Source organism: Salvia splendens, chromosome 6 (genome assembly GCF_004379255.2).
Source record: "Salvia splendens isolate huo1 chromosome 6, SspV2, whole genome shotgun sequence".
NCBI lineage: Eukaryota > Viridiplantae > Streptophyta > Magnoliopsida > Lamiales > Lamiaceae > Salvia > Salvia splendens.
Genome location: NC_056037.1, coordinates 35760073 through 35783095, shown reverse-complemented (window position 1 = coordinate 35783095; position 23023 = coordinate 35760073). Strand labels below are relative to the sequence as shown.

The window sequence follows — 23023 nt, the reverse complement described above, 5'->3', positions numbered from 1 at the left end:
TTTTTAATAATTATGTAACTTTTTTTTAAATAAAGTGGTTGCATTTTCTCCGTATTTGTGTCAAAATTTTAATTCCGCAAATTGTTTAATTTGGTGAATTTGTGAATTTTTATTATTGTGGGAAGTCCGTCGGGATGTCCTTGTGGATGTCCGCCACTGTGCAGTGGGAAGTCCTTATGACGTGGCAGTGTAGTAGAAAGTCCTTATGACGTATTAGAAGGTGTTTTTGGGATGTCCGTCGGGACATTCGCACCACTGCGGATGCCTTAAAAATTTGTATTTATTTGGCAATTAAAAAAAAGTTTAAGACAACGCCAATGATTAGAGCATCTCCAGTGGGCGGACATCCCACTACGACATCCACTAGGACATCCCAAAAACACCTTCTGCCACGTCACTAGGACTTCCCATCCCACTGCCACGTCACTAGGACATCCCCTGCACAATCCGCCCTTCCCATCGCCCTTCCCACTAGGACATCCGGCAATTAAAAAAATCACAATAATTTAATTACGTAAAAACGGAAATATAATTTTGACACGGAATACGGGAAAGCAAAATACGGGCAAATCAAATGAAGTTCAACGAGCCGTATATATAGAGTTTTTTTTTTTTTAAAAATAATAATTTCCGGACGTCCGACCGGATGTCCGACCAGACGTCCGCCATTGGAGATGCTCTTAGTTTGAGTTGACCTTAGAAAAAATGAAAGCAATCGGTTGTGTTGCAATAAAATAGCCAAGAAAATCAAAAGAAATTCAACAAAGCCTTATATCCATTTTGAACAGTAGTGAATTTATTTGGGGGGGGGGGGGTGGAATCAATGCAGAAAATTGCTCACTCTGAAAAATGGAGAGTACTAACCAAACCTACTGACTATATGTAGCCCGTGTTTGTTCTTGTGGATCATTTGTTGGTGAGCTGAAGTTGGTCTGAAGAAATGGCGGAGGATCACCCCTCGCGTTATGTCAAATTGACCAAGGATCAGGCGCCCATGGAGGACATCAAACCCGGCGAGCTCAATCTGCCCATTGATGTGCCTCAGGTACAATTTCTCTTCTCTTTAATTTCCGTATTCATCGGTCTCTGATTTCATGGTGATTTGGTTGAGATCTTCCCCTTTTTTTGTTTCTCTACACTTCTTGAGCTTGGGTTGTGAAGATTTTAGCTTTTGATTTGGGTGAATTTTGCACATATTATGTCTTGTGATGGGGGGTTTGGATCTTGTTTGGTGTGCCTACTTTTGCCAAAAAAAAAAATTTGTTTCACACTTCAATCTGGCAAAACATTTAAGCTCTTGTTGCTTTTGATGGAATTCTTTCATTGTCTTTAATATGTTCAACCTCAGTGAGTGTAAATGTATGAGGAATTTATCTTTGTTTGTATAAAAAACAATCCTTTTTTTGTCAAGTGATTTTGTTTTCAAGTCTTGCTGTTTTCTCTGGAAAAGAGAAGTTATAAAGGAAGTCCCATTTCGTCAGAGTGATTGGATTTGTTTTGGCCTCTTTAAGTTGTTTTAGCAAACCTCAGAAACAATGGTTCACTTTTCTATTAATTTGAATTTCTCCTCACTTCTTCAAGTGTTTATCATGATTGGAAATTGAACTTCATTTTTCAGATATGTCATTTGCTTTTAGCCTGATTGCCCCTTTGTTTTACATATTTATAGTTAAGAAACTATCTTTGTGGTTCATTCCGCAGTTGCATGTTCGAAAGTGTAATGAATGTGGGCAGCCTCTACCTGATAGCTACCAAGCTCCGGCTGATGAACCCTGGACTACCGGCATATTTGGTTTTGCAGAAGATGCAGAAAGTTGTAAGTTATTATGTATCCAGTGAAGGAGAAGTTCAATTTCTAAACCTTTAATAACATCAGTAGACGGTCGACAATTGCTTTGTCAGCTAACTAAATAGCTGTCATCGTGGGAATTTAAATGTCTTCCACACAATCTTAATAATATTAGTCTAAGGTTTCAATTGCTTTGTCAGCTAAGGATCGTTTAATATCTTTTAATTAATTAACTGGCTCGATCTGATTCAAAGGCTATTAATGAGATTCTACTTTATAATTTGGGTCTTAATTCTGTTTTTTTTATCGATGATTCTGAAATTTTATGCTTTACCTGCACTAGGTAAGACAGGACTATTTTGCCCTTGTGTTCTGTTTGGCCGCAACGTTGAACAACTAAGAGAAGATACTCCATGGACTGGACCTTGCATTTGTCATGCTATCTTTATAGAGGGTGGCATTGCTGTTGCTGCAACAACCGCTGCTCTACACGGTTTTGTTGACCCAAGGACATGTTTTCTCATTGGCGAGGGTTTCTTTTTTGGTTGGTGGATGTGTGGAATCTACACCGGCCTAGTGAGGCATTCACTGCAGAAGAAATATCATCTCAAGGTGATCTCAGTTTATATTTATGAACTGGACTTTATAATGAAATGGTTCCGACCTATTTCTACCACCTTCAAATTTTTCTTCTTCAGAGAATCAGAATAGCCTTTTAAATTTAATGCTATTTATTGAAAAAATATGCAAACTTGTTCCTGTTGTTGGAGAATCCTCGCGCTTTTTCTTTTTTCTTTGAAATTCATCTGAATGCTGTGATAAGGGAAAAAAATGTATTTCTACCTGTATCAACCTTTTCAATTCAAAGACTTGGTAAACGATAAAAAAATTATTGAAAACTCTAGATGCCGATGAATGACCCACGTGTTTAGGGTAACTTCTGGTTGTAGCATTAGCATCTAGCTAGTTGGTTTTCAAGTTTTATTTTGTTTAGTTGAGCAAGATAATGTAAAATGCATATTCAGTCCCGTTACATTAGTGTCATTATTCCTGTAATTCGAGAGATAAGCAAAATAATCCTAATTTAATTTTTACTATTTTAACTCCATTTTGATGAAATATATTAGGAGAAAACTTACACTATCTATCTTAAAGTCTTCGTGCATTAACTTGAAGCTGGATTTCGTTTGTGTAAAAGGCTGCGGAATGACTACATGCCATAGGCCATAGCAAACTACTAAATCAAAATTTCCTGTAAAAAGGACTAAAATCGCGCGCTTTTGAATCCTTTTGGACCATCTTTGACAGCTCCCCAACTGTATGATTGAAAATACTATTCCTGGATTATAGGATTAAGATTGCTTTGTAACTAATTACAGTTATGTAAATTTTTGCCTTGCATAGAGTCATAGACTATTAGTCTCTCTCATCGTCATTAAGAAGCTACGTTTCCTGAAATATTTGTTTTCATGAAATAGCTTTTTGCAATTTGTCTGCTAAAAAATTTGTTTTACTTGTTCCTAGAAATTTTGTAGTCAGTCCCATTTTTGTTTATAATTTCCCGGTTATTTTAATGTCCATATAGAATTCGCCATGCGACCCTTGCTTGGTGCACTACTGCCTGCACTGTTGTGCCTTGTGCCAGGAGCACCGGGAGATGAAGTCACGCCTATCGGAGTATTCTGTGGAACCGATGACCTTGGTCAATCCACCTCCAGTTCAGGAAATGAATGCTGCTGACGATGGTCGGGATTCAGCATCAACCTCTGCCTATGGAAACGACCAGGTTAAAATCGAGATGCAGGCTCTATAGGACGAAACAACGGCGAATACCATGCTTTTTAGAGCTGGATTTTCTGGCTTTCTCATTTATTTTATGACTTTGAAGTCCCTTTCAACAGGAAACTGTACATTTTTATTTTCATGCATTCGTGTCAAGTTGCAAAGGTGATTTGAGCTCTGTAACAAGTTTGCACTTGCATGGAGCTGTAATATTTTTACCCAATTAAGACAGTTTTGAGCATAAAAAGGGAGCCTGTGCATTGCATTATCATGGTGTTTTTTCATACAATACATTTTCTAAAAGGCAATTTTCCAGAAAAAACTATGAAAATTTATAATTATGATTGAATATGAGGTTGAATCTCACAATTTAATCTTATCTTAGATGGATAATCATATGCTTATAACCATCTCTTTCAACTTAAAGAGTTATAACAAGTGAACATCATCTTAAGGGATTGAGTTTATCATTTCATTTCCAAATAATAATAGGATTTTTTTTGTTGCCTATAGGCCTTATTGTTAGTGTTAATATCAGTAAGACAATTTAATAAATGGGATTTAGAAAATTGAGTTTCTAGTTTCATTTCACTCATATGTTGGGTCAGCGATTCAACATAAACAGAACCGAATTTCAGACAAAGTTACTAGAGATATACTGATATTGATATCTAATGAAACAAGATAACAAAACACAACATGAAACACAGGATATCTCCTTACAAACGAAGAGACAAATCAAGCTTGTGATCCCCAATCCCCAACTCACAGCCACCATCACTTTCAGTTTCTACACCACTGCATCTCATGACATTCATTTTCCAAAGCCGCTCCACCGCATCTCCGCCGCCGCCGATATACGGCTGAAAAGGCCTGCGAACGCCAACGGTAGGGAAAAGCGGCGGCGGCGGAAAGGTGGCTATAGAGTGCTGCTCGCAGCTCCTCTTTTGGCTTTTGACAGCGTTTCGTTCCTTCTTGTGCGCGTTTTGATGGCCGCCCAATGCTTGCGAACTGTGAAACTTTCTTGAACAGTATAAACAAGGGAAACGTTTTGTTGTTGCACCTTGTGCATTGTTTGGTGGACTTCCACTTCCACTCCCACTCTCACACTCCATTCCTCTATAGTCGACGAATCACAACTATCTATTTAAAGTTCAAAGCAAGTATGTTAAGACATTGTGTTGGTGTGTGTGTGTATCCATTTATGGGGTGGTTGGCAATTGGCACAAGAGGATGCATGGGCTTGAGACAGTCATTCTGCAGAGAGTGATTGGTGAGAACTCTGAGAAGATAGAGAGAGAGACTAGTGTATGATTGGTGAGAACTCTGAGGAAAGAGAAAGAGATAGTAATGTGTGATGGCTTTTGAACAATCTGACAGTGGCAACCATTAAGGTTGTGTTTCCTTTTTGCAGGCTCTTTAAGTGTTTGAGAGGTTGAGTTCTTTGTTTTTGTCTTTCTTCATTTAATCCAAACCTGTTGGTTAGGTGTGTGCAATTAACTACTACTACTACTACTACTAATTAAACAAAAATAAGTTTCTCCTCACAGTATAATTGATCTTTAAATTATACAATAGCTCAGTTTTTCAAGTTGATAGCCAACCCAAATATTTTCGCGCATGTAACCTCGTCTATTTTTTGGCACTTCCTCAAATATTTTTCTTTTTATTTTTAAGTCGAAATGAACAAAAATGAGAAACACCCCATATATCATACAAAATCGGTGTCGTCAAAATCCAACTTCAAAGATCCAATGGAGAGTCTCTTAAATATGCACACCTCTATGAAAAGTGTATAGTGCTACAAAAAGATCAGCGAAATTCTCATCTCTGATTTTTTGATTTACTTCCAATTTCTGGAATTAATTTTGCCAAAACACACACAACACACTGGTTTTTCATTTCCACTGCAGCTGCATTTAGATTTACTTAGTAATCTCAGACTCAAGTTAGATAAGTATTTCGCCCCATTCATGGGCCTGTGTGTGTGTGTGAGAGAGAGAGAGAGAGAGAGAGTGCGAGAGTGTGAGTATTTTTCATGATATACTCTGCACAGCAGTCTGCTCTGCTTTCACAGTAATAAATATAGGAGTATGTTATTAAGATGAGAGGCGAAACATTATTTAACTTCATACCGCCACTCTGCTGCACAACATCCTACATTTCTCATCAATGCTATTCCATCTCTATCACAATCGGAAAAGTAATTAGATGATGTGATCAAGGATATGATATTTACACATGCTCAAAACTTGTATTTGGCGAAGTAATTAGATGATGAGTAGATATTTCTTGGAATTTTGCGTAGAAGCAAATGAGAAAGAAAGTAGTGTCAACAAAGACAACCACTCAAGTTGAAGTCATATAACTATTACTATGATACAATACAAATAAAGAATAGATATTGTGGACAAGCAAAGATTACCTACACCTCTAAGAACAACCGAAGCATCTCCTTAAGGAGAAGATATTTGATGGCGTAGGCTCAGGGTTGGGCTCAAGTTTCTTACGCGGAAGGTGTTTGAAGAACGCTTTCACAGCTCCTGTAACACCGTCTTCATTTTCCATGGCTTTTGCAAGCTCAACCGCGCGCTCCTTTACCTGCAAAAAAGATCGATCTCCATGACATTTAAACCAAAGACGACTAACAAATTCATTCCTTCTATTTAACATATACACTTAGCCTCAACACTTGCACAACCTTCAACTAGGAAGCATGGTAATATCTAAGGTGTGGTACCTGGGGGTCTAGCATAAATTTAATTGCTTCAACCAACTTTTCGAGTGAAAACTCATCAACTGGAATTGGTGGAGGGCCTACGCCTCTGGCATGGACTCTTTCTCCCCAAAATGGTTGGTCACCAAAGAATGGAATAATGGTTGTTGGGCACTGCATTACCAATAAATGTGAATTAAAGAGTCCACGTAAAATGTCAGACCAACAAAAACTCCAAGACATTACCGCAGCTTTAAGACCAGCAGCTGTTGTTCCTGCACCTCCATGGTGCACCTGCAAACAAATTGATACATCAAAAAAGGTGGCCTTATTGCTCAAGAAACAGAAGCAAAACCACATTTAACTCTTCCCAGGTCATTCAGATATATTTCCCTTTGTACAAATATCGGTGAATAGGATGCTGCACTCAATAAGAAAACTAATACAAACAGCTTACCACAGCGGCACACTGCAAGAAGAGCCAGTCATGAGGACAATTGTCCAGAAGATAGGCAAAGTCTTTTTCTTCAGCCACTGAGCAAGAAGAAGCCTTAGTCAAATGAGTCGATTTTAGGATATATATATATATATATATATATACGATAGGAAAAGTCAGGAAAAAGGCGAACTTACAGTTACCAAGGCCACCCCATCCTTTGTTGATGATTCCTCTTTGTTTAGTTATTTCTAAAGCATCAATGATTATCTTTGTCATTTTCTCTGGCTCTACGACAGGCTGAAATCGAAAGAGAAAAAAGAATATGCATATTAAAGAAGAACCAAGTCAAATAAGCTGAAATCATAATTCTTTTTGACACAACTAAAATATCTCTACTACCTGTCCAACATATTTTTTTTCGGGAAGGGGGGTTGGGGTATTTTGCGACACTTCAAAATGTTGTGTTAAACAGTTTTTTCCAATGAAAAATTTAGTTTAACAACCATAACCCATTTGAATGTTTAAAACCATTCCAACAACATTAACTGGTTTCTCATTGAATCACAGATATTGTTAGTTCCCACTGTGAATATTCAAACTCCCATTTTATAGAAGAAAACTTCCAGAAATATATTAACAAATCTCAGGCACTAGATACCTGCACCTCTAAAATCCTAAAGAAAAATGTAACCCTGTCCTTAACTTTTCATGTTTCTCCTTTGTCTGGGGTTTACTTTTGGGATGTGAAGGAGCTTGGGGTACTAACCAGACTGCCAAACCCAATATAGATAGGCTTTGGACCAGCTTTGAGCCAATTTACAAGCGACTCGGGTGGTTCATAATTTGTTGCAAGATCGAGGAAGCAAAATCCAACGACATCAACCTTTGGTCCCCAATCTGCAATACAACATGGCTACGATCCTCAGTTAGCACTATCGAAATTTACATGGAACTAAACAGTACCAAGTATGGATGAAAGATCTCAAAATTCAAGATAAGAAAGATAACTGATTGGTATCTTGTTCAGATAATAAAGGTTAATCCATTGGCGCAAACTATTTTCTTAAAGAACACGAAATTTAGAAAGTGAAAACCTTTTGGTTTAGGAACAAGATGAGGGCTCCAGATATATCCATGTGGAATATTTGACTCAGAACCTTGTGAACCACTCAAATATGTGACTGGCCGCAGCTTCAACTTTTTTTTCCTAAGATCGTTTATCATGTCTCGAATCCCTAGCCATATCAAGGAGTCCACAATCTGATACGATAACTGTAAAGCAATTCAAAGAAAAAATATCAGAGGCAGAAATAGAGAGATTATAACTTTTGTAGAAAATCACAAATCGTAAGATATACAAGTTAAATTAGACACTTAAAACGCACTCTGTATCCAGCTGATTGCTTAACACGAGACAATGGATGAGGGAATTCACTTGTAGGCCTGCAAAATACCATTGTTTAGTCAGTGAGCATGATAGCATGAGGACAACTTGTTATTACATGCATCAGATGATTCAGATCATATTTCTTTGATAAATTAGAATGATAACAAAAATTTCCATGACTCAAAACAATATAGATAATACTTACGTCCAAGGCATTGTGAAAAATATATGAATTGGTACTTTCAATGCTTCAGCGACATGGGTATGCCCTGCAGCGTTACCTCCGTTAGTAGATACTATTTATTTGAAATAATCAATTGATACAAATGTAGATGGTCATTCCATCAGCAATATCAGTGTACTAATAGCTCAGAACAAACAGGTGGAGACACACTCATGAAGGTGGAAACCAACTGAAGGAAGGACCCCCCCCCCCCCAAAAGCCACACCAATTTTTTAAAGCAAAAGCGCAAAACTATGAGATAAAAATTCTCCATGAGTCAAATGAACAACAAGTGCTGAAACATGAAAGTTGCAAGGAAAATGATGCAAATATGAAACCATGTAATGAGAATTCGAACAGCCAGTTTTCAGAGAGACAAGATGATGATAAGTTGCATTATCTAACCGTATGCAGGAGGATTGGCAATAATTGCATCTGCTTTAAAAGGAATCCCAGTGTCCATATCAGGATCTTTGCATGCTGGAAGCAGTGAATATATTATCTCTTTCATTTGATTTCTTTGGATTGGTATTTCTGAGGGCCCTGAAGGCAAGAACCCTTTGTTTTTTACCATGTCTGCAAAGAAAAATTTATACTCATTAATTGTGCATCCCATCAAGATGATCAAATGGCACTATAACATTGGGAGACCATGTATATCAAGATTCACATTCCAGGAAGTACTTAACGCAGAACGTCCTGACATCAACTCTTAAATGAAGTAGAAAAATATATGGATCAATGATGATGCTTTCATTTTGTGTCAAGCCTTGTATTCATACAATACACTTGCCCTTAACTCAAAGGAAAACAATTGTATGTTTTTTTATGAACATTTGAAGACAAGAAAAGATCAATCATCAAATTTTGCAGGGGAGAACAAATTTTCACCAACATACGGTAAACCACAACCCAGTCCCAAGTAATCAGAAGATCAGCTTTTAAAAACGAAGGTATAGAAACATACATTCGGCAAGAACTTTTGGATCCCCACCAAGAGGATGGAATTCCAATCCAGATGTCAAGACAAACTCTTTAAAATTTGAATGAGTGGCCAATCTAACACGATGGCCATAATCCTGCACCAAGTATCTTCATTAACGACTTAAAAGATGGAATTCAGATGCACTAAAGAAAAATCCTTGACGTATACTAAGATCTTTCATATGGAACAGGGAACACACAACTTTGAGCATCTTTATCTAGGGTTATGATTTGTCAAGGGCTACTAAAATATATTTAGACATTTTGTCTTGAGCAGCTGCTCAAATCCCCACTGGAATTAGAACTGTGAAGACGATTTAAGAGATAAAAGAGAGTTTCTTCCAGATGCAAAAAAAAGAAAGATCAAGTATAAGAATAATGATGACTACAAAAACATGAGATGGAAATTGGTGCATGTGCTAAAGGACTCCGATTTTTACCACAGGTTTGGGCGAATTGGAAGCATAAATATATGTATACCAATATGCATTGAAACTTCAAACATGAGACAGAAATAGTTTGTTAGACCAAAATGTCCCTTTGTGATTGCTAAAGAGTAAAGAGTATAAATAGGATTCTAATTAACTGACAAGCAAGTACTGTAGTGCCCAGTGCAATATATTATTGACTCAACCTGAAGTCGCTTTCCAATTGCAACAAATGGCTGCACATCTCCACGAGTGCCAACAATAAGCATTACAATCTGCAATGGTGGAATATACTGAATGTCTGTTGTATCAAGAACCTCTTCATCAACTTCAGTATATATGCTATTTGAACCAGCTCCAAGGCTACGAGGTTCAACATCAACTGGAACTTCAAATTCTACAGTTCCATCATCTTTAACTGTAGCAATTCTGTTCAACAATTTGAGCTGCAATGTTTTTAATATTTAACGAAAAATTCCAGTATGCTCACAGTACGCTAATCTTCTATCAATCCCGTGAATTCAACCATAACTGAATTATGACCCACAAAGCATTCTGTAATGTTGCATTCTATTGAAATGGCAAATATTCACAAAATTGTATGATGCATCGCCATGATTCGAGTAGTGTAATGTATTTTAGCACTAGTATATCCTTTGTGTGTAGGTTTTAGGGGTTTTACGTATTACTTTCAACTTGTGGGAGTATGAGACATGCTCCGGGATAGGAAGAACAAAATATCCGAACAATTAAAAAACTGCTTCTATGTCACTCAAGGACAGTTTCTACCTTCTACACAGGCAGTGAGACAGACTTATGAGTCGAATAACATAATCTATTTTTGCACTAATATATCCTTTGTGTCTAGGTTTTAGAGGTTTTACATATTACTTTCAGCTTGTACAAGCATTGGACATGCTCCAGGATAGGAAAAACACAATTACTGAACAATAAAAAAAATTGCATTTATGTCACTCAGGCACAGTCTCCAGCTTCTACACATGCAGCGAGACAGACTGACAGATTAGAGTAGTCAAGCAGAGGAAAAGCCGAAAAGGTACAAGTATAATGCAACTGTATACTATGAATAGAACTTGCACTAGTGTCATAAGTATATATAAATGGTACTGATTGACCAATCTCCAATCCAAGCTAATAAAGAATCGCTTTAGCTATAGACAAATTGATAGAGTTAGAGAAAAGAATTGCTTATTCACATCAAAGTAATCTGTCAAATATTAACACGAGATCTTTAATTTGACATTATTTCAATGAAATAGGTGAAAATTGATTGTTTTAGCATAAAAAATGCTTGCTGAAAAACAATCTCCTGTCTCCTTGAAGCATGATTTTAGAAACTAAAATGCGGATATCACTCTAAAATTAATTCAAGATAGAATAAGAATTTTAAATCCAACCACTATAACGGATCCAAAATGACATCAGTAGCCGAAAATGATGCATAACATTAAAAGGATTGTTACCTTCTCCTGCACCGGAATTCTTTCATCAAAAATCTGAGCAGCCTCTTCAGCACGAGCGTTAACACATCTCTCCCTCTCTGATTCCGATCTTTCCAACCCCTGCAGCACTTCTAGTTTCTCGGATTTCAAAATTTCTGGCGGCATAGTATTTCCACCATCAATCACAATTAACCACAAATTAACAAACTCATTAACCCAACCGAACTCATAATAACTCGAACAGAGCGACAATTCCAATTTCAAGCTGTCAATTGTAAACAAAACCTCTACAATTTCACCACCAACTCCTGCTCCGAACCACAACTCACAATCCTAAATTCCATTAACTGAATTCACTAAACAAAAACAGCGACTCACCAGAGGAACCGCTGCCGCCTCCATTGGATAGCGCGGCAGCGGCGGTAGCACCGGCATCTTCATCGAACTTCACCGAAACTTCTTCGGAGCTCGTCGAAGAACCTGCCTCATCCGGCTTAGGCACCGGCGGCGCTACCATCTCCGGATGCATCGGCTTCTGATCCATATCCAGAGCTACTTCCGCAAGCGGTTATCGGTGCGCGAATGCGTAGAATACACACAGTGGGAGTGAATTGGATGCGTGGTCACAGACACGTTCAAAAGAGTGGGAAGCAAAATTAAATCAAATTAAAATACATAAACTCTGCGTAAAATTCGTGAAAGTGGAGTATTTTGGTTGTTTAACGCGACGGTAAGCGCGTGGCCGAAATCAACGCAGAACATGTTCCTCACTTTTTCTCCTTTGGCCAAACCATTTTCTTCATTCACCTTTCTCAGTTCTTCGAATCTAAGCTATGAGTTGAGTTCATCGCCTTCTCCCAGAATTCATACGTTTACCTATATATACATCCATAAAAATTTCATCATCTATAGTTTAGAAAACTCACATAACTAAAATTTGGTAAATTAGGCCAAACTCGGGCGAATTTAATGTAAAACTAATAGTATTATTACTAGTATAATTACTTTGTAAATTTTATATAAATGCAAATAATTTATTGAGTTTTGGGGTTGAAATATTGGGGTAATTACATGTTTGACACAAAATGTTTTATATTTATTTCAATTTAGTACAAAAAGTATTAAGTTCATACAAAAGGTTTACTCAGTGTTCCAAAATAATACATTCCGTTATGTCCATACTAACACCGTTACTTCCAATTACATCATACATACAAAAAGTTTCATCAATGTTTCAAATTTGTACAAAAAGTTTTAAATTAAAACTTTACATTAATTATTTCAAATACTGTTATTTTTATTACTCACAAAAATGAAAAACACAGAGCAAAAATTCACCACTTTTCATCATCAAATTAGCGAATTGCATTTTATTGTCAAAGCTTTCTCATGTAACAATGGAGAATACAACTAAAAATATATTGAATTTTTTTTTGTAAAAAAATATTAACTTATTGAGTGCTTGAAGCTCAAATTAGCCATTTTGTAAAGATGAAATATGAACTTATTTTATTTTGTGTTCTATAAAAAATACAATAAAAAATAGAGTATATTGAGAGACGAATTTTTTTTAAACCACAATTAATTGCTGGAAGAATTGATATTGACTGTTATTTTTTTAGAGTGATTAATTGTATTAAATCTCTAATTATTCTTTTATTATGATGATAAGTTGGACAAATTGTAAACTAACTAACGGTGTTTAAAATATTTAACGGAATGTATTAATTTAAAACACTAATGTAACTTTTTGTATGACATATGTGAGCTTAATACTATTTGTACTAAAATTGAAACAAAGGTAAAATATTTTGTATGAAACATGTAATTACCCCTTGAAATATTAGATACATTCATTAAATATTCATTGGCATGTAATGTTAATTAGGTGGAAATATGATAAGGATTTGAAATCTTACATTAATGCATACTCCGTATAAAATAATTTCACACATCTAATGTAACATGATCAAATAATATGAAATGAATATCATTAAAGAAGTTTGCGTGAGTAATTACAAAGAACATGTAAACAACACTATTGATCCATAAATTTACAAGTACATTTTTGTTTAAGTTGACAATTCTCATGAATTTAAATTTGTTCGTAAAAATCGTAAATTTTAACTCTTTAGTTTAAGATCACTATATCACTACAATACATAATTTTATAATCTTATGATCATTGAGATCAGTATATTTAAAAGTACTATACAATCTAACATCTTAGATAGGGTGTGCAAATATATTTATCTTGTTTTAGGGCTAACATTAGATAGGGTGTGCAAATATATTTATCTTGTTTTAGGGCTAACATTTTAGATAGTGTGTGCAAATATATTTATCTTGTTTTAGGGGAAAAAGAGTGCTACTATATACTGTTGCTATGGTATTAATACATTGAATTGTCATAAAAGCCTTAAAAATTTTGTCGAATCATAACATGTTGTGTGGTTTAATGGTAGATTGGTTAATGTCCAAAGTCAAAAGTATTTAGTTTGAGTCCATTGTGATGCAACCTTTAAAAATTTATGTTTTTCTATCCACAAGAAAAATCTTAATTTCAGATTTTGTTAGCAATCATCTCTAACAAAAAAAAATTCTATGTGCCACCATAAAAGCAATAGCAATAGCAATAGCAATGCCCCTCCTATAATCCAGCCTAAAATACCTCCTATCGCATCATCACACCATTCTCATAGTCCAGCCAATGCTTTAGCCTTCCCACAACCCTCTCAATAGCCTTCCTAAAAGCCCTTCAATTTTGATTTATTTTAATTGTTGGTGTTTATCAAATATTAAAAAAATAAAATAATAAAATTTTAAAAAATAAAAAATCAGATCGGCTCAACGGTCGGTGCACAATAGGCGCCGTCCCACCTCCGAGCGCTCCTCGGCCATGCCCTAGCTCTCGGGCGCCCCTCCCGCACAGCTCGTCTCCCGCAATAGTGCCCTAGCATGTATTGATAATGCTATAATGTTTTAAATAACAAATATATTTTTTTTATATAAAAGACAACATAATATAAGTCACTAGCAAGTGACGCTCATATCAATTTTATAGAGAAAATAATATCGTACTACATAAATTTAAATTTTATAATATTTAAAATTAATTTTTAAAGTTTGATGATGTCTTAAATTCATCCAGATTTTATAATTTTTATACCAATTCATCCAGATATTTGCAAATTGGAGGTAGGGGTGTGCATTCGGGTTTCGGTTCGGTTTTTTATCAAAACCGAACCAAAACCGAAAAACCGAATTTAGTTCAAAATCCAAACCGAACCGAACCCGAAAACCGAAAAACCGAAACCGAAAAACCGAAAACCGAACTTAAAAAACCGAAAAACCCGAACAAAACCGAAAAAACCGAAAAACCCGAAAAAATAAATATAATATTAATATATATATTTGTATTTTATTTTATTTTATATATACTAATAGAATATTTATATATAATATAAAATTAATAATGCATATAATATATATAATATAGTAGAATTTATTAAAATAATATACTATATATTATATATAATATAATATATTAAATTAATAGAATATATATATAATTCGGTTATTCGGTTATTCGGTTTTTTCTTCGCCCGAACCGAACCGAAAAAACCGAAATTTTTGTATTTTCAAAACCGAACCGAACCGAAAAACCGAAATAACCGAACCGAATTTCAAAATTTCGGTTTGGTTCGGTTCGGATATTCGGTTTCCGGTTTTTTTTGCTCACCCCTAATTGGAGGCGGTTTTGTATCATATCCACTTAAAAAAATGATTATTACTAAAAGAAATTATTGCTAAAACAAAATATATTTTTATTATTTTGTTCATTCAATAAATAGTACTGCAACTATGGCTTCTCTATCCTCTTTCACCATATTCAACCCTTTCTGATCGGAATTCATCTCGTCAAATCCACCCCAAAATTTTTCTTTGATTCAATTAAACCGAAATTCACCCTACGCAATCAATCAATCAATCTAAGGATAATCGCACCTCCATCTCTAATTTCTACTGTAATTCCGCACCTTTAATTCGTCGTTTTTGTGTTCCCTTCACGTGGAGCATTTTCCTCGGTTAATTTTACCTCAATTTGATGTTACCACGTTCAATTGTGCGGATGTTTGTAATCACAATTGCTTACTTGTTGAGATGTCGTGTGATTTCATTATTCTTATGTATTTTATGGATAATATGAGGATCTTACTGATGATACTTCAAAGATTGTTGGTTTTACTGGCGTAGAATTGGGAAATGGATTTTAAGGTTTCTGAGTTTCTAGAATTTTGATGGGGATTAGTAATTGTTTTCATGAATCGATGCAAAACTTTTAAAATCGTATTTTTTTTAAAAAATCTACCGCCTTGCTTAAGTTTACTTTGAAGCAAGTAGGTTATCTCAAGGGTTTAATCAGAACAACGACGTGAATTCATTTTGGTCAAGTCGTAGCTCATGATTCTGATGAGAATATAGGGGCTTTGTACCCCCTGTAATATGTTTGCTTGGACAAATTTTTGGTAGGTTGGATTGTATAGCATTAATTATTCTATGCTACAGTTTGTAAGGAAGATGGCATATGTAGATGAAACACTCTGATGTCATGACAATTTTGCAGAATGATAATAGTTAGGTACTTGGGTTAGATTAGTTGAGCAAGTTAACCAAGCTTTTGTTGGCATGTCTGGTTCCACTGCATTATGGTTTAAGTGATTTTATTTCTTTGCCCTTTCGTCTTAGTGGACCTTGAGTGATAGAATATGTTTGTTATTGTTTTAATAGCAGAGTTGGATCATAATTCTTATGCAAATGACCGTTTTTGTTCCATAATACTACTGCAGGTTGTGGGACTCATTTGGTGATTTTGGATTGCTTGGATCCACAAATATGCAATAGCTCTTTACTTGAAGCCTTATTACTCCGACAATTTTAGGATACACTACTTTTCTGAATAGTTGTTATGAAAAGTGCATGAAGGCTTGCCATCCGATTTGCTATAAAGTCAACTAAAGATATTGTTTTGTGTCATTTGCTAATTCAGAACGTTATAAGATTCAGACCCTGTGTTTTAAGGATCTGAAGCTGCCAGTAAAAGAGAAATCTCAGTGCCTTTTAGCGGTGAGTAAAACTAATATGGCCGATGTGTACAGGAATGTGTTATTACCTTCATAACATTTCATGTTACATGATGGGATTACATGACATTCTGTGTCATATAAATATCTGCAAACTTCTGTATCAGCTGAAGCTGTGTGGTCATTTAAAATAAGCACAGTGCTCCTTGTTTGTATTTACCCAGTCCTTCGCCTTTTCAGATTGTAAGGGATGGTGAGTGGTAATTATTTTGTGGTAAGTAGTTGCCTGTTTTGGTTTATTACCACCTACGAGGATTCTTTTGGTGATTTGGTGGCCTGAAATATAGTGGTGCATTTCTAATGACAGATCAATAAGAATCATGCCTTGCAAACTTGTGGCATGTTGGTGTATATCGTACCTGTTCTTAGGGGTCAGTGTAGTAATAAATCTGATATATATTCTAAATCAGGTCTCATTTTACTGCTGCTAAGTTGTGTGAATAGTGACCAATAATGCTTGAATTTGTAATATTACTTGAGTCGCAACTCACAAGTTGCAGCATGTATTGGAACTCGTCTAATCAACCTAATAAACTTGTTCTTGTTTTGTTCCTTTTCCCTCATTACTGTTAAATTGAGGCGCTCTATTGAAATGAAGATTTAAGTTTTCAGAAATCTACATAGTTCAATTCAAGAGGTCCCTTTTGGTAAGATGTATCAAATTGTTTAGGCTGTCTCTTTATTCTTTTTGTGGATTTGGTGATGACGTGTAGAATAGATAAAGTATGCTCTTATGACAATGAAGTTGGTTGTTTGAAGGTTATATGATAGCATGGGGTATTGGGGTTTGGTGTTTATTTGTTTATGACCTGGTGAATTGATAAGAGATGTACCCTCCGTCCCTTAAAAATAGAAACTTTTGAAACGACACGAGTTTTAATGTAAAATTGGAAAGTAAGGGAGAGATAGAAAGGAAAGTGTGTTAGTGGAAAATGGGTCATACCTCTTTAGAGAAAAAAGAAATTTCCTTAAGTAAAGTTTTTTTATTTTCGGGACGGACCAAATAGGAAAGGGTTTTTATTTTTAAGGATTGGAGGGAGTATTAGTTTTACTTGAACTGAGCATGTTTGGAATTGTTCATTCCTAACTGTTCCTCGATTAAAACATCCACTTATTTTGTGAAAATATAATTATTTGCATTAGTGCTTCCACTTCGTAAAGTTGTCTGCAGTATGTTATCCTTTATTGCTATGGATTAAAAGTTTTATGCTAATGCATTCAATATTAGTAATATATCGCAGTGCACATAAAATGGCTAGTAGGAAAAGAAGCATATCAAATGACTCAGATGTGTCTCATCTGTACAAGGAATTGGATGAAGCCTTATGTCCCATATGCATGGACCACCCCCACAATGCTGTTCTTCTCATTTGCAGCTCCCATGATAAGAGTTGTCGCTCGTACATATGTGATACTAGCTATAGGCATTCAAATTGTTTGGATCGTTATAAACAACTGAAAGAGGGAAATGTAGACAACTTATCTGCAACTAGTTTGGTACCTGAAAGTAATCATGATTCTGTTTTGAGTGGGAATTTGGACTTGACAGTGACGACAAATCATGCAAATGACACCCAGACAGAAACTAGCTCTATGGGACACACGGGCATTCCTCAGGGAGATTCGGGTGGTCACAATATCCACAATGCTAATCGTAGTTATGGCGAACAAGGAGGAGGAAGTTCGGAAAACCTTGATAATGGGGAACCCAACATGGAGAATTCTGAAGAAGTGTCGAATCTGAGATGCCCTCTATGTCGTGGGAAGGTTTTGGGTTGGAAAGTTATTGAGGAGACTAGAAAGTACCTCAACCTAAAGACTCGAAGTTGCTCTCATGAATCATGTTCGTTCTCTGGTAGTTACAGAGAGCTGCGTAGGCATGCAAGAAGAGTTCATCCAACAGTGCGCCCGGCTGATGTCGACCCATCTAGACAAAGAGCTTGGCATCGCCTTGAAGGTCAGAGGGAATACAATGATATCGTTAGTGCAATTCGTTCTGCCATGCCAGGTGCTGTTGTCTTTGGTGACTATGTGATTGATGGTGGAGATAGGCTTTCTGGTGAAAGTGACAGAAATGGAGGTGCTGGTGAGGGTAGCCGGCTGTTAAGCACCTTATTCTTGTTTCAAATGTTTGGTTCGCTGGAACCTGGAGCTGAGCCAAGGGGTGGCCGGTCAAGACAGTTTGCAAGACATCGCCGAGCTACTGGAAACTATCCCAGGCGTCGCTATCTCTGGGGTGAAAGTCTGTTGGGCCATCAACATAATGAGGATGAAGACGATGAGGATCGTGATACAGACCTTAATATACTGACCGATCTTAATGATAATGCTTCTCCAAATCCTCGACGACGTCGGCGTCTGACACGCACAACACGTGCCGAGCTGGATGGAGGTCAACAATAGGGAAGCAGGGTCTGACCTGATTCACGACCAAAATGTGCTGGATCCACCTCAGAATAATCAACGTGTCGATTGCGTTATCTCTGGGCTTGTTTGTATATAACTGTGATTTTCCCACATGATTTGAAAAGAATAATCAAGATCATCCTTCATTCTTTTCAGCTTGCTGAGAGAATGTGTGATCTCTCTCTATCCTTTTATCTTACACTGGATTGGTATTATGACCTTTCAGCAAGCATTTGTGTCATCTGAAATGTCAATTCTCTCTTCCTTTTATCATACTACTAAATTTGTTTTGCTTATTCATGTTCTTATGAGCCTATTCCTCTCTTTTCTTGAGCTTGGAAATGTGGAATGTGGGATCATCTTCTGTAGTTTAGTGAACGGTCAATGGTGTCACTGTTTTAATCTACAATACCATCTCAAATTTATTTGTATTTTCCAAAAAAAAATACTATTAAAAATCAGAATAACCATGCGTCATATATGGTTCATTAGATTTAACAAGTTACTATAATTGAGTGTGTTATTTGTGAGGTTGTTGAAAAATCCTATTTCAAGTACATAAAGTAAACAAATACTAAAGCTTTTGAGAAAAAAGAAAAAAAGAATGAATCTTCATTTTAAACCTATATATGGTTTTGATTATTGATACAATGCATCACGATTATTAATATTATGAGAGTTTTTAAGAGATGCAATGATTCAAATCACAGGCTTGTTCTATCAAATAGTATTACAAATCGATAAACAGCACAGTACATTATTCTGCATCCTTGGACAAGAAGGTGATTCAACTGGTTGCGCGGGCGTTGGTGAGGTCGTCAACGAAATCCCCTCTTTCAAGCACAGCAGCAGCACCCATGCCTGAACCTGCATATCCAGTAAAAGATTTCATGTACATGCCCAAAATCTTATCCACTTTGTACTGGAGCAAAGAGGGGGATGGTTACCTATGCACATAGATATGACACCAAATCGACAGTCCTTGCCACGACGTTTCATCTCATTAAGGATTGTAGCAACACAGCGAGCCCCTGAGTGAGAAAGCAGATTGTTCATCAACCAATCCAACCAGTCACCGCTCTTTTGGTCTAATGTTGCAATAATGCATTTACCTGTAGCTCCCAAGGGGTGTCCAAGGGCCATTGCTCCTCCGTTTACATTTACTTTATCAGTATCGAGGTTGAGCTTTTTGCAGCAATATACATACTGGGAAGCGAATGCCTGTACATTCAATGGTGATTACATGATTTTGAAGTTGCCAAAGTACTGCTACTGTTATTAATCATCACAAAAATACCTCATTTATCTCGTACAAGTCAATGTCCTTGAGTTTGAGACCAGCTGACTTGACTGCGGCCGGGATAGCAACAGCCGGGCCGACACCCATGACACCAGGCTCCACACCCACAGCAGCAAAACTCCTGCGTATAAAATATATTTTAGGAAAGAATATTGACAAGCTTACAGTAGTAACAAGCATACATATCCACAAGGAGATGTTCACCTAAATACGCCAAGAATCGGAAGCCCCTTTTGCATAGCTAAACTTCGTTTCATCAGCAGAACAGCTCCTGCACCATCACTCACCTGACTTGCATTTCCTGAAATCAGAAGGTTATCTTAGTCATATACCAACTCAAGAAAGTATCATATATTCATCTAATGTTCACATGGCATTATATATTAAATAATTCTTTTACCAGCTGTTGTAGTTCCGTTGCTCTTGAATGCAGGCTTTAACTTTGCCAGAGCCCTCATGTTTGTGGTTGGTCGAACCCCATCATCTACTGAGATTATAAAAGGTTTTACCTCCCCTGTTTTTGGGTCGACAAGCTTCAAAGAAATATTCATGAGCCAAAACAACCTGAAGGTAATATCTACATCACATCAATGAGTATGTCGCAAGTTCATATTTACCTTAGTAGAAACTGGAACTATTTCATCTTTAAATTTCCCGGCAGCAATTGCAGCAGCAGCTCGTTGATGAGACACAACCTGTTTCCATTTCAAGTAGGATAGATCATTCACTGATTCGAGATATAATATATCGACTTTTAACGACAATGAAGGAAACTCACGGCAGCTTGATCCTGTTCTTCTCGAGTTACTCCAAAGCGTTCTGCAACATTTTCAGAAGTAATACCCATTGGAAGGAGACAGTCACGAGCTTGAGTGAACTTCTCTATCTGCAAACAGTAAATGAAAGTGGAAGCAGTCAGCTTTCTGAGTCCTAGCATGCTTTTTAGCAGAGAGAATAAACACATAATATAAGTTGCACATACTTTTGGGTTATCTGACTTGAGTAGGTCGACATTGTTTACTGACATAGACTCCAATCCAGCAGCAATGCCTGTACAATGTCAATTATGAGGGTCAGCATATGGTGTTTTAACCATTAAATTGAGTGATTCACTGTTACCTATATCATAATATCCAGCTTTTATGAAGGCAGCAACATCGGCAACAGCTTGGAGACCAGAAGAACATTGTCTATTGACTGTTCTGAGAGGTACAGAATCTGTTTATAATGAAGCGTCAGAATGGTGAGGAACAACCTAAAGAACAGGGCTTTAAAATTGTCCGAAGGTGAAAATACGTGTTGCATGGGAATATGGGATATCACAAGATTCAAATAAACTTGAAAGGATACAATATTCAGCAACATGAAATGTAAGAAGGAACGGAGTGAGATTTTGCATTCGGAGAAAGTATACCAGGAAAACCAGCATAGAAAGCTGCCATCCGGCACTCAATAGCTCTTTGTGAACCTGGAGCCAGGACAGTTCCCACAACTATATCTCCTATCTCAGCAGGATTAATATTTGTTCTATCTATCAACGCCTGAAATCAGGAGAAAGATGTGAAATGGATAAGAGAAGAACATCATGGTTGAAGAAAAAGGTACTCCTATACCTAATTCAAGAATCAAACCAGAGAAACATCCGACAACAAATAACATATTGAGAAAGTTCTAGCGAAGGTCTTTCTTGTCAATCTTTTGTTTACTGTAAAATTTTATGCGGAAAAGAGAACTATCATATACCTAATTATAGAATCAACTAGAAACAAGTTAGAAAAGTTCTTTTCAATCCCAGATTTAGATTCAGCAAATCTTGTCCCATCCCAGCTGATAACCGTCCTTGAATGAAAACTAAAGTTTACCTTTAGTACAGTGGCAAGCAAATCATCTGGAAGGGTATCCTTGAACCCCCCTCGCTTAGCTTTGCATATGGCAGTTCGATAAGCTCTGCAAAGCGCGATAGATGCACGAAACACTTAGTAGGATGCAACTTTTCACAAGTCTATTTTACAGTAAACAAAAGATTGTGGAATGATTAAAGTAAAGAGACTCACGCGACAATAACAATGCCATCTCCAAAAGCAGCTGTTCTTTGATAAGCACCGCCATCCCCCGCCGAACATATTGATTGCTGTTCAGAGAAAATCATGATGATGAATGGGGTTAAGATCTCACATAATTATAACACTACAACAATGTGATCCCTCCAGATCATCAGAATTAGAATTTGATCAAAATGAGAATTTAATCAAAATGAGAATTCCAACAACCTTACTTGTATATTATAATCACATCAACTTAACGCTAGCAATCACTTACTAGTACTTCATTTACATTCTACCTTTTTGGAGGAGTATGTTTTTTTTTTCTTTTAACTAAAGAATCTAATGTCATCCATTGCCAGAAGTAGTTAAATTTCTCTAAAATAATCGTGTAAATTTGGTAAGAATGTTCCTGATAGAATCACAGCCTCTATCATTGCAATTTGCAAAGCAATACATCAATTACGATATAAGGATTTCAATGAAAGAGAAAGCTGGTGATGCCACCGATTCAAGTAAAATCATAGCAATTCAATTCAAATAAACACAGCCACAAAATATAAAATATTCCACCTAAATTGATTGCGATCACAGAGGAATTGAATCGAACAGCAAGTGAAGAATGTAAACTCACGCAGAGAGAAGATTCAGTGCTATGGCGAGAATAGGAAGTGGGCTGCAAATGCTCCAGCAGAACTCTCTGTCTGTTAATTGCTCTCTCCATTGTCTCTCTCTCCCTCTCTCCCTCTCTCTCAGATCTGAGCTGTTTGAGTGAAATGATGCTTCATTAATATACACTGTTAGTTGAGAAGTTTGGCGGCGAAATCTATTCTCTTTAAATTTCGGTAAATTGAAATCATGGCATCACGCTATATTTATTTATTTATCTTTTTCAAGGGATCACGCGATATTTGTTTATT

General features: G+C 36.4%; 5 protein-coding genes across 15 annotated transcripts; 2 read left to right on the top strand and 3 right to left on the bottom strand.

The window, feature by feature from the left end:
* The first annotated feature begins 792 nt into the window (after nucleotides 1-792).
* Nucleotides 793-3818, top strand: LOC121809972 (cell number regulator 6-like). The gene is made up of 4 exons (XM_042210834.1): nucleotides 793-1045; nucleotides 1702-1816; nucleotides 2133-2401; nucleotides 3375-3818. The coding sequence occupies exons 1-4, from the start codon at nucleotides 941-943 to the stop codon at nucleotides 3600-3602; spliced, it is 717 nt and encodes a 238-aa protein (XP_042066768.1). The 5' UTR covers nucleotides 793-940; the 3' UTR covers nucleotides 3603-3818.
* Nucleotides 3819-4290: 472 nt separating this feature from the next.
* Nucleotides 4291-4686, bottom strand: LOC121809199 (zinc finger protein 2-like). Its single transcript, XM_042209739.1, has one exon. It carries the CDS (start codon nucleotides 4684-4686, stop codon nucleotides 4291-4293), a length of 396 nt encoding a protein of 131 aa, XP_042065673.1.
* A 1155-nt stretch (nucleotides 4687-5841) lies between these two features.
* On the bottom strand, nucleotides 5842-12152 carry LOC121809413 (sterol 3-beta-glucosyltransferase UGT80A2-like). Of its 9 annotated transcripts, none has more exons than XM_042210021.1 (14): nucleotides 11590-12152; nucleotides 11233-11342; nucleotides 9955-10194; nucleotides 9304-9415; nucleotides 8742-8912; nucleotides 8319-8382; nucleotides 8112-8169; nucleotides 7821-7998; nucleotides 7493-7623; nucleotides 6921-7023; nucleotides 6745-6821; nucleotides 6534-6581; nucleotides 6312-6461; nucleotides 5842-6172 (listed from the first exon to the last, which is right to left on the bottom strand). In XM_042210021.1, exons 1-14 carry the CDS (start codon nucleotides 11753-11755, stop codon nucleotides 6005-6007), a joined length of 1776 nt encoding a protein of 591 aa, XP_042065955.1. In that variant the 5' UTR covers nucleotides 11756-12152; the 3' UTR covers nucleotides 5842-6004. The 9 variants fall into 9 exon arrangements, with proteins under 9 accessions (XP_042065955.1, XP_042065959.1, XP_042065956.1 ...); XM_042210025.1 differs by having other exon boundaries at nucleotides 9955-10023; XM_042210022.1 differs by having other exon boundaries at nucleotides 11233-11339.
* Nucleotides 12153-15069: 2917 nt separating this feature from the next.
* Nucleotides 15070-19057, top strand: LOC121807598. 3 transcript variants are annotated; one of them, XM_042207862.1, is made up of 2 exons: nucleotides 15070-15239; nucleotides 16062-19057. In XM_042207862.1, the coding sequence occupies exon 2, from the start codon at nucleotides 17562-17564 to the stop codon at nucleotides 18756-18758; it is 1197 nt and encodes a 398-aa protein (XP_042063796.1). In that variant the 5' UTR covers nucleotides 15070-15239; nucleotides 16062-17561; the 3' UTR covers nucleotides 18759-19057. The 3 variants fall into 3 exon arrangements, with proteins under 3 accessions (XP_042063796.1, XP_042063798.1, XP_042063797.1); XM_042207864.1 differs by having other exon boundaries at nucleotides 15070-16338; nucleotides 17597-19057; XM_042207863.1 differs by having other exon boundaries at nucleotides 15070-16338; nucleotides 17584-19057.
* A 285-nt stretch (nucleotides 19058-19342) lies between these two features.
* LOC121807436 (3-ketoacyl CoA thiolase 1, peroxisomal-like) lies at nucleotides 19343-22946 on the bottom strand. Its single transcript, XM_042207670.1, has 14 exons — nucleotides 22738-22946; nucleotides 22116-22192; nucleotides 21924-22008; nucleotides 21476-21602; nucleotides 21181-21279; nucleotides 21044-21111; nucleotides 20840-20947; nucleotides 20679-20756; nucleotides 20462-20594; nucleotides 20266-20362; nucleotides 20059-20182; nucleotides 19874-19982; nucleotides 19709-19792; nucleotides 19343-19628 (listed from the first exon to the last, which is right to left on the bottom strand). The coding sequence occupies exons 1-14, from the start codon at nucleotides 22825-22827 to the stop codon at nucleotides 19549-19551; spliced, it is 1359 nt and encodes a 452-aa protein (XP_042063604.1). The 5' UTR covers nucleotides 22828-22946; the 3' UTR covers nucleotides 19343-19548.
* Between the last annotated feature and the right edge of the window lie 77 nt (nucleotides 22947-23023).

Coding starts and splice junctions, on each gene's coding strand:
- LOC121809413 (XM_042210020.1), bottom strand. CDS start 11,755: ATGGATCAGAAGCCGATGCATCCGGAGATGGTAGCGCCGCCGGTGCCT. Junction 11,367..11,589: donor AGGCGGCAGCGGTTCCTCTG/GTGAGTCGCTGT, acceptor CTATGCCGCCAG/AAATTTTGAAATCCGAGAAA. Junction 7,624..7,820: donor TCTTGTTCCTAAACCAAAAG/GTTTTCACTTTC, acceptor GTTGTATTGCAG/ATTGGGGACCAAAGGTTGAT.
- LOC121807436 (XM_042207670.1), bottom strand. CDS start 22,827: ATGGAGAGAGCAATTAACAGACAGAGAGTTCTGCTGGAGCATTTGCAG. Junction 20,595..20,678: donor TAGTTCCAGTTTCTACTAAG/GTAAATATGAAC, acceptor ATTTCTTTGAAG/CTTGTCGACCCAAAAACAGG. Junction 19,793..19,873: donor ACACCCCTTGGGAGCTACAG/GTAAATGCATTA, acceptor TTTCTCACTCAG/GGGCTCGCTGTGTTGCTACA.
- LOC121807598 (XM_042207862.1), top strand. CDS start 17,562: ATGCTAATGCATTCAATATTAGTAATATATCGCAGTGCACATAAAATG.
- LOC121809972 (XM_042210834.1), top strand. CDS start 941: ATGGCGGAGGATCACCCCTCGCGTTATGTCAAATTGACCAAGGATCAG. Junction 1,046..1,701: donor TGCCCATTGATGTGCCTCAG/GTACAATTTCTC, acceptor TTCATTCCGCAG/TTGCATGTTCGAAAGTGTAA. Junction 1,817..2,132: donor TGCAGAAGATGCAGAAAGTT/GTAAGTTATTAT, acceptor TACCTGCACTAG/GTAAGACAGGACTATTTTGC.
- LOC121809199 (XM_042209739.1), bottom strand. CDS start 4,686: ATGGAGTGTGAGAGTGGGAGTGGAAGTGGAAGTCCACCAAACAATGCA.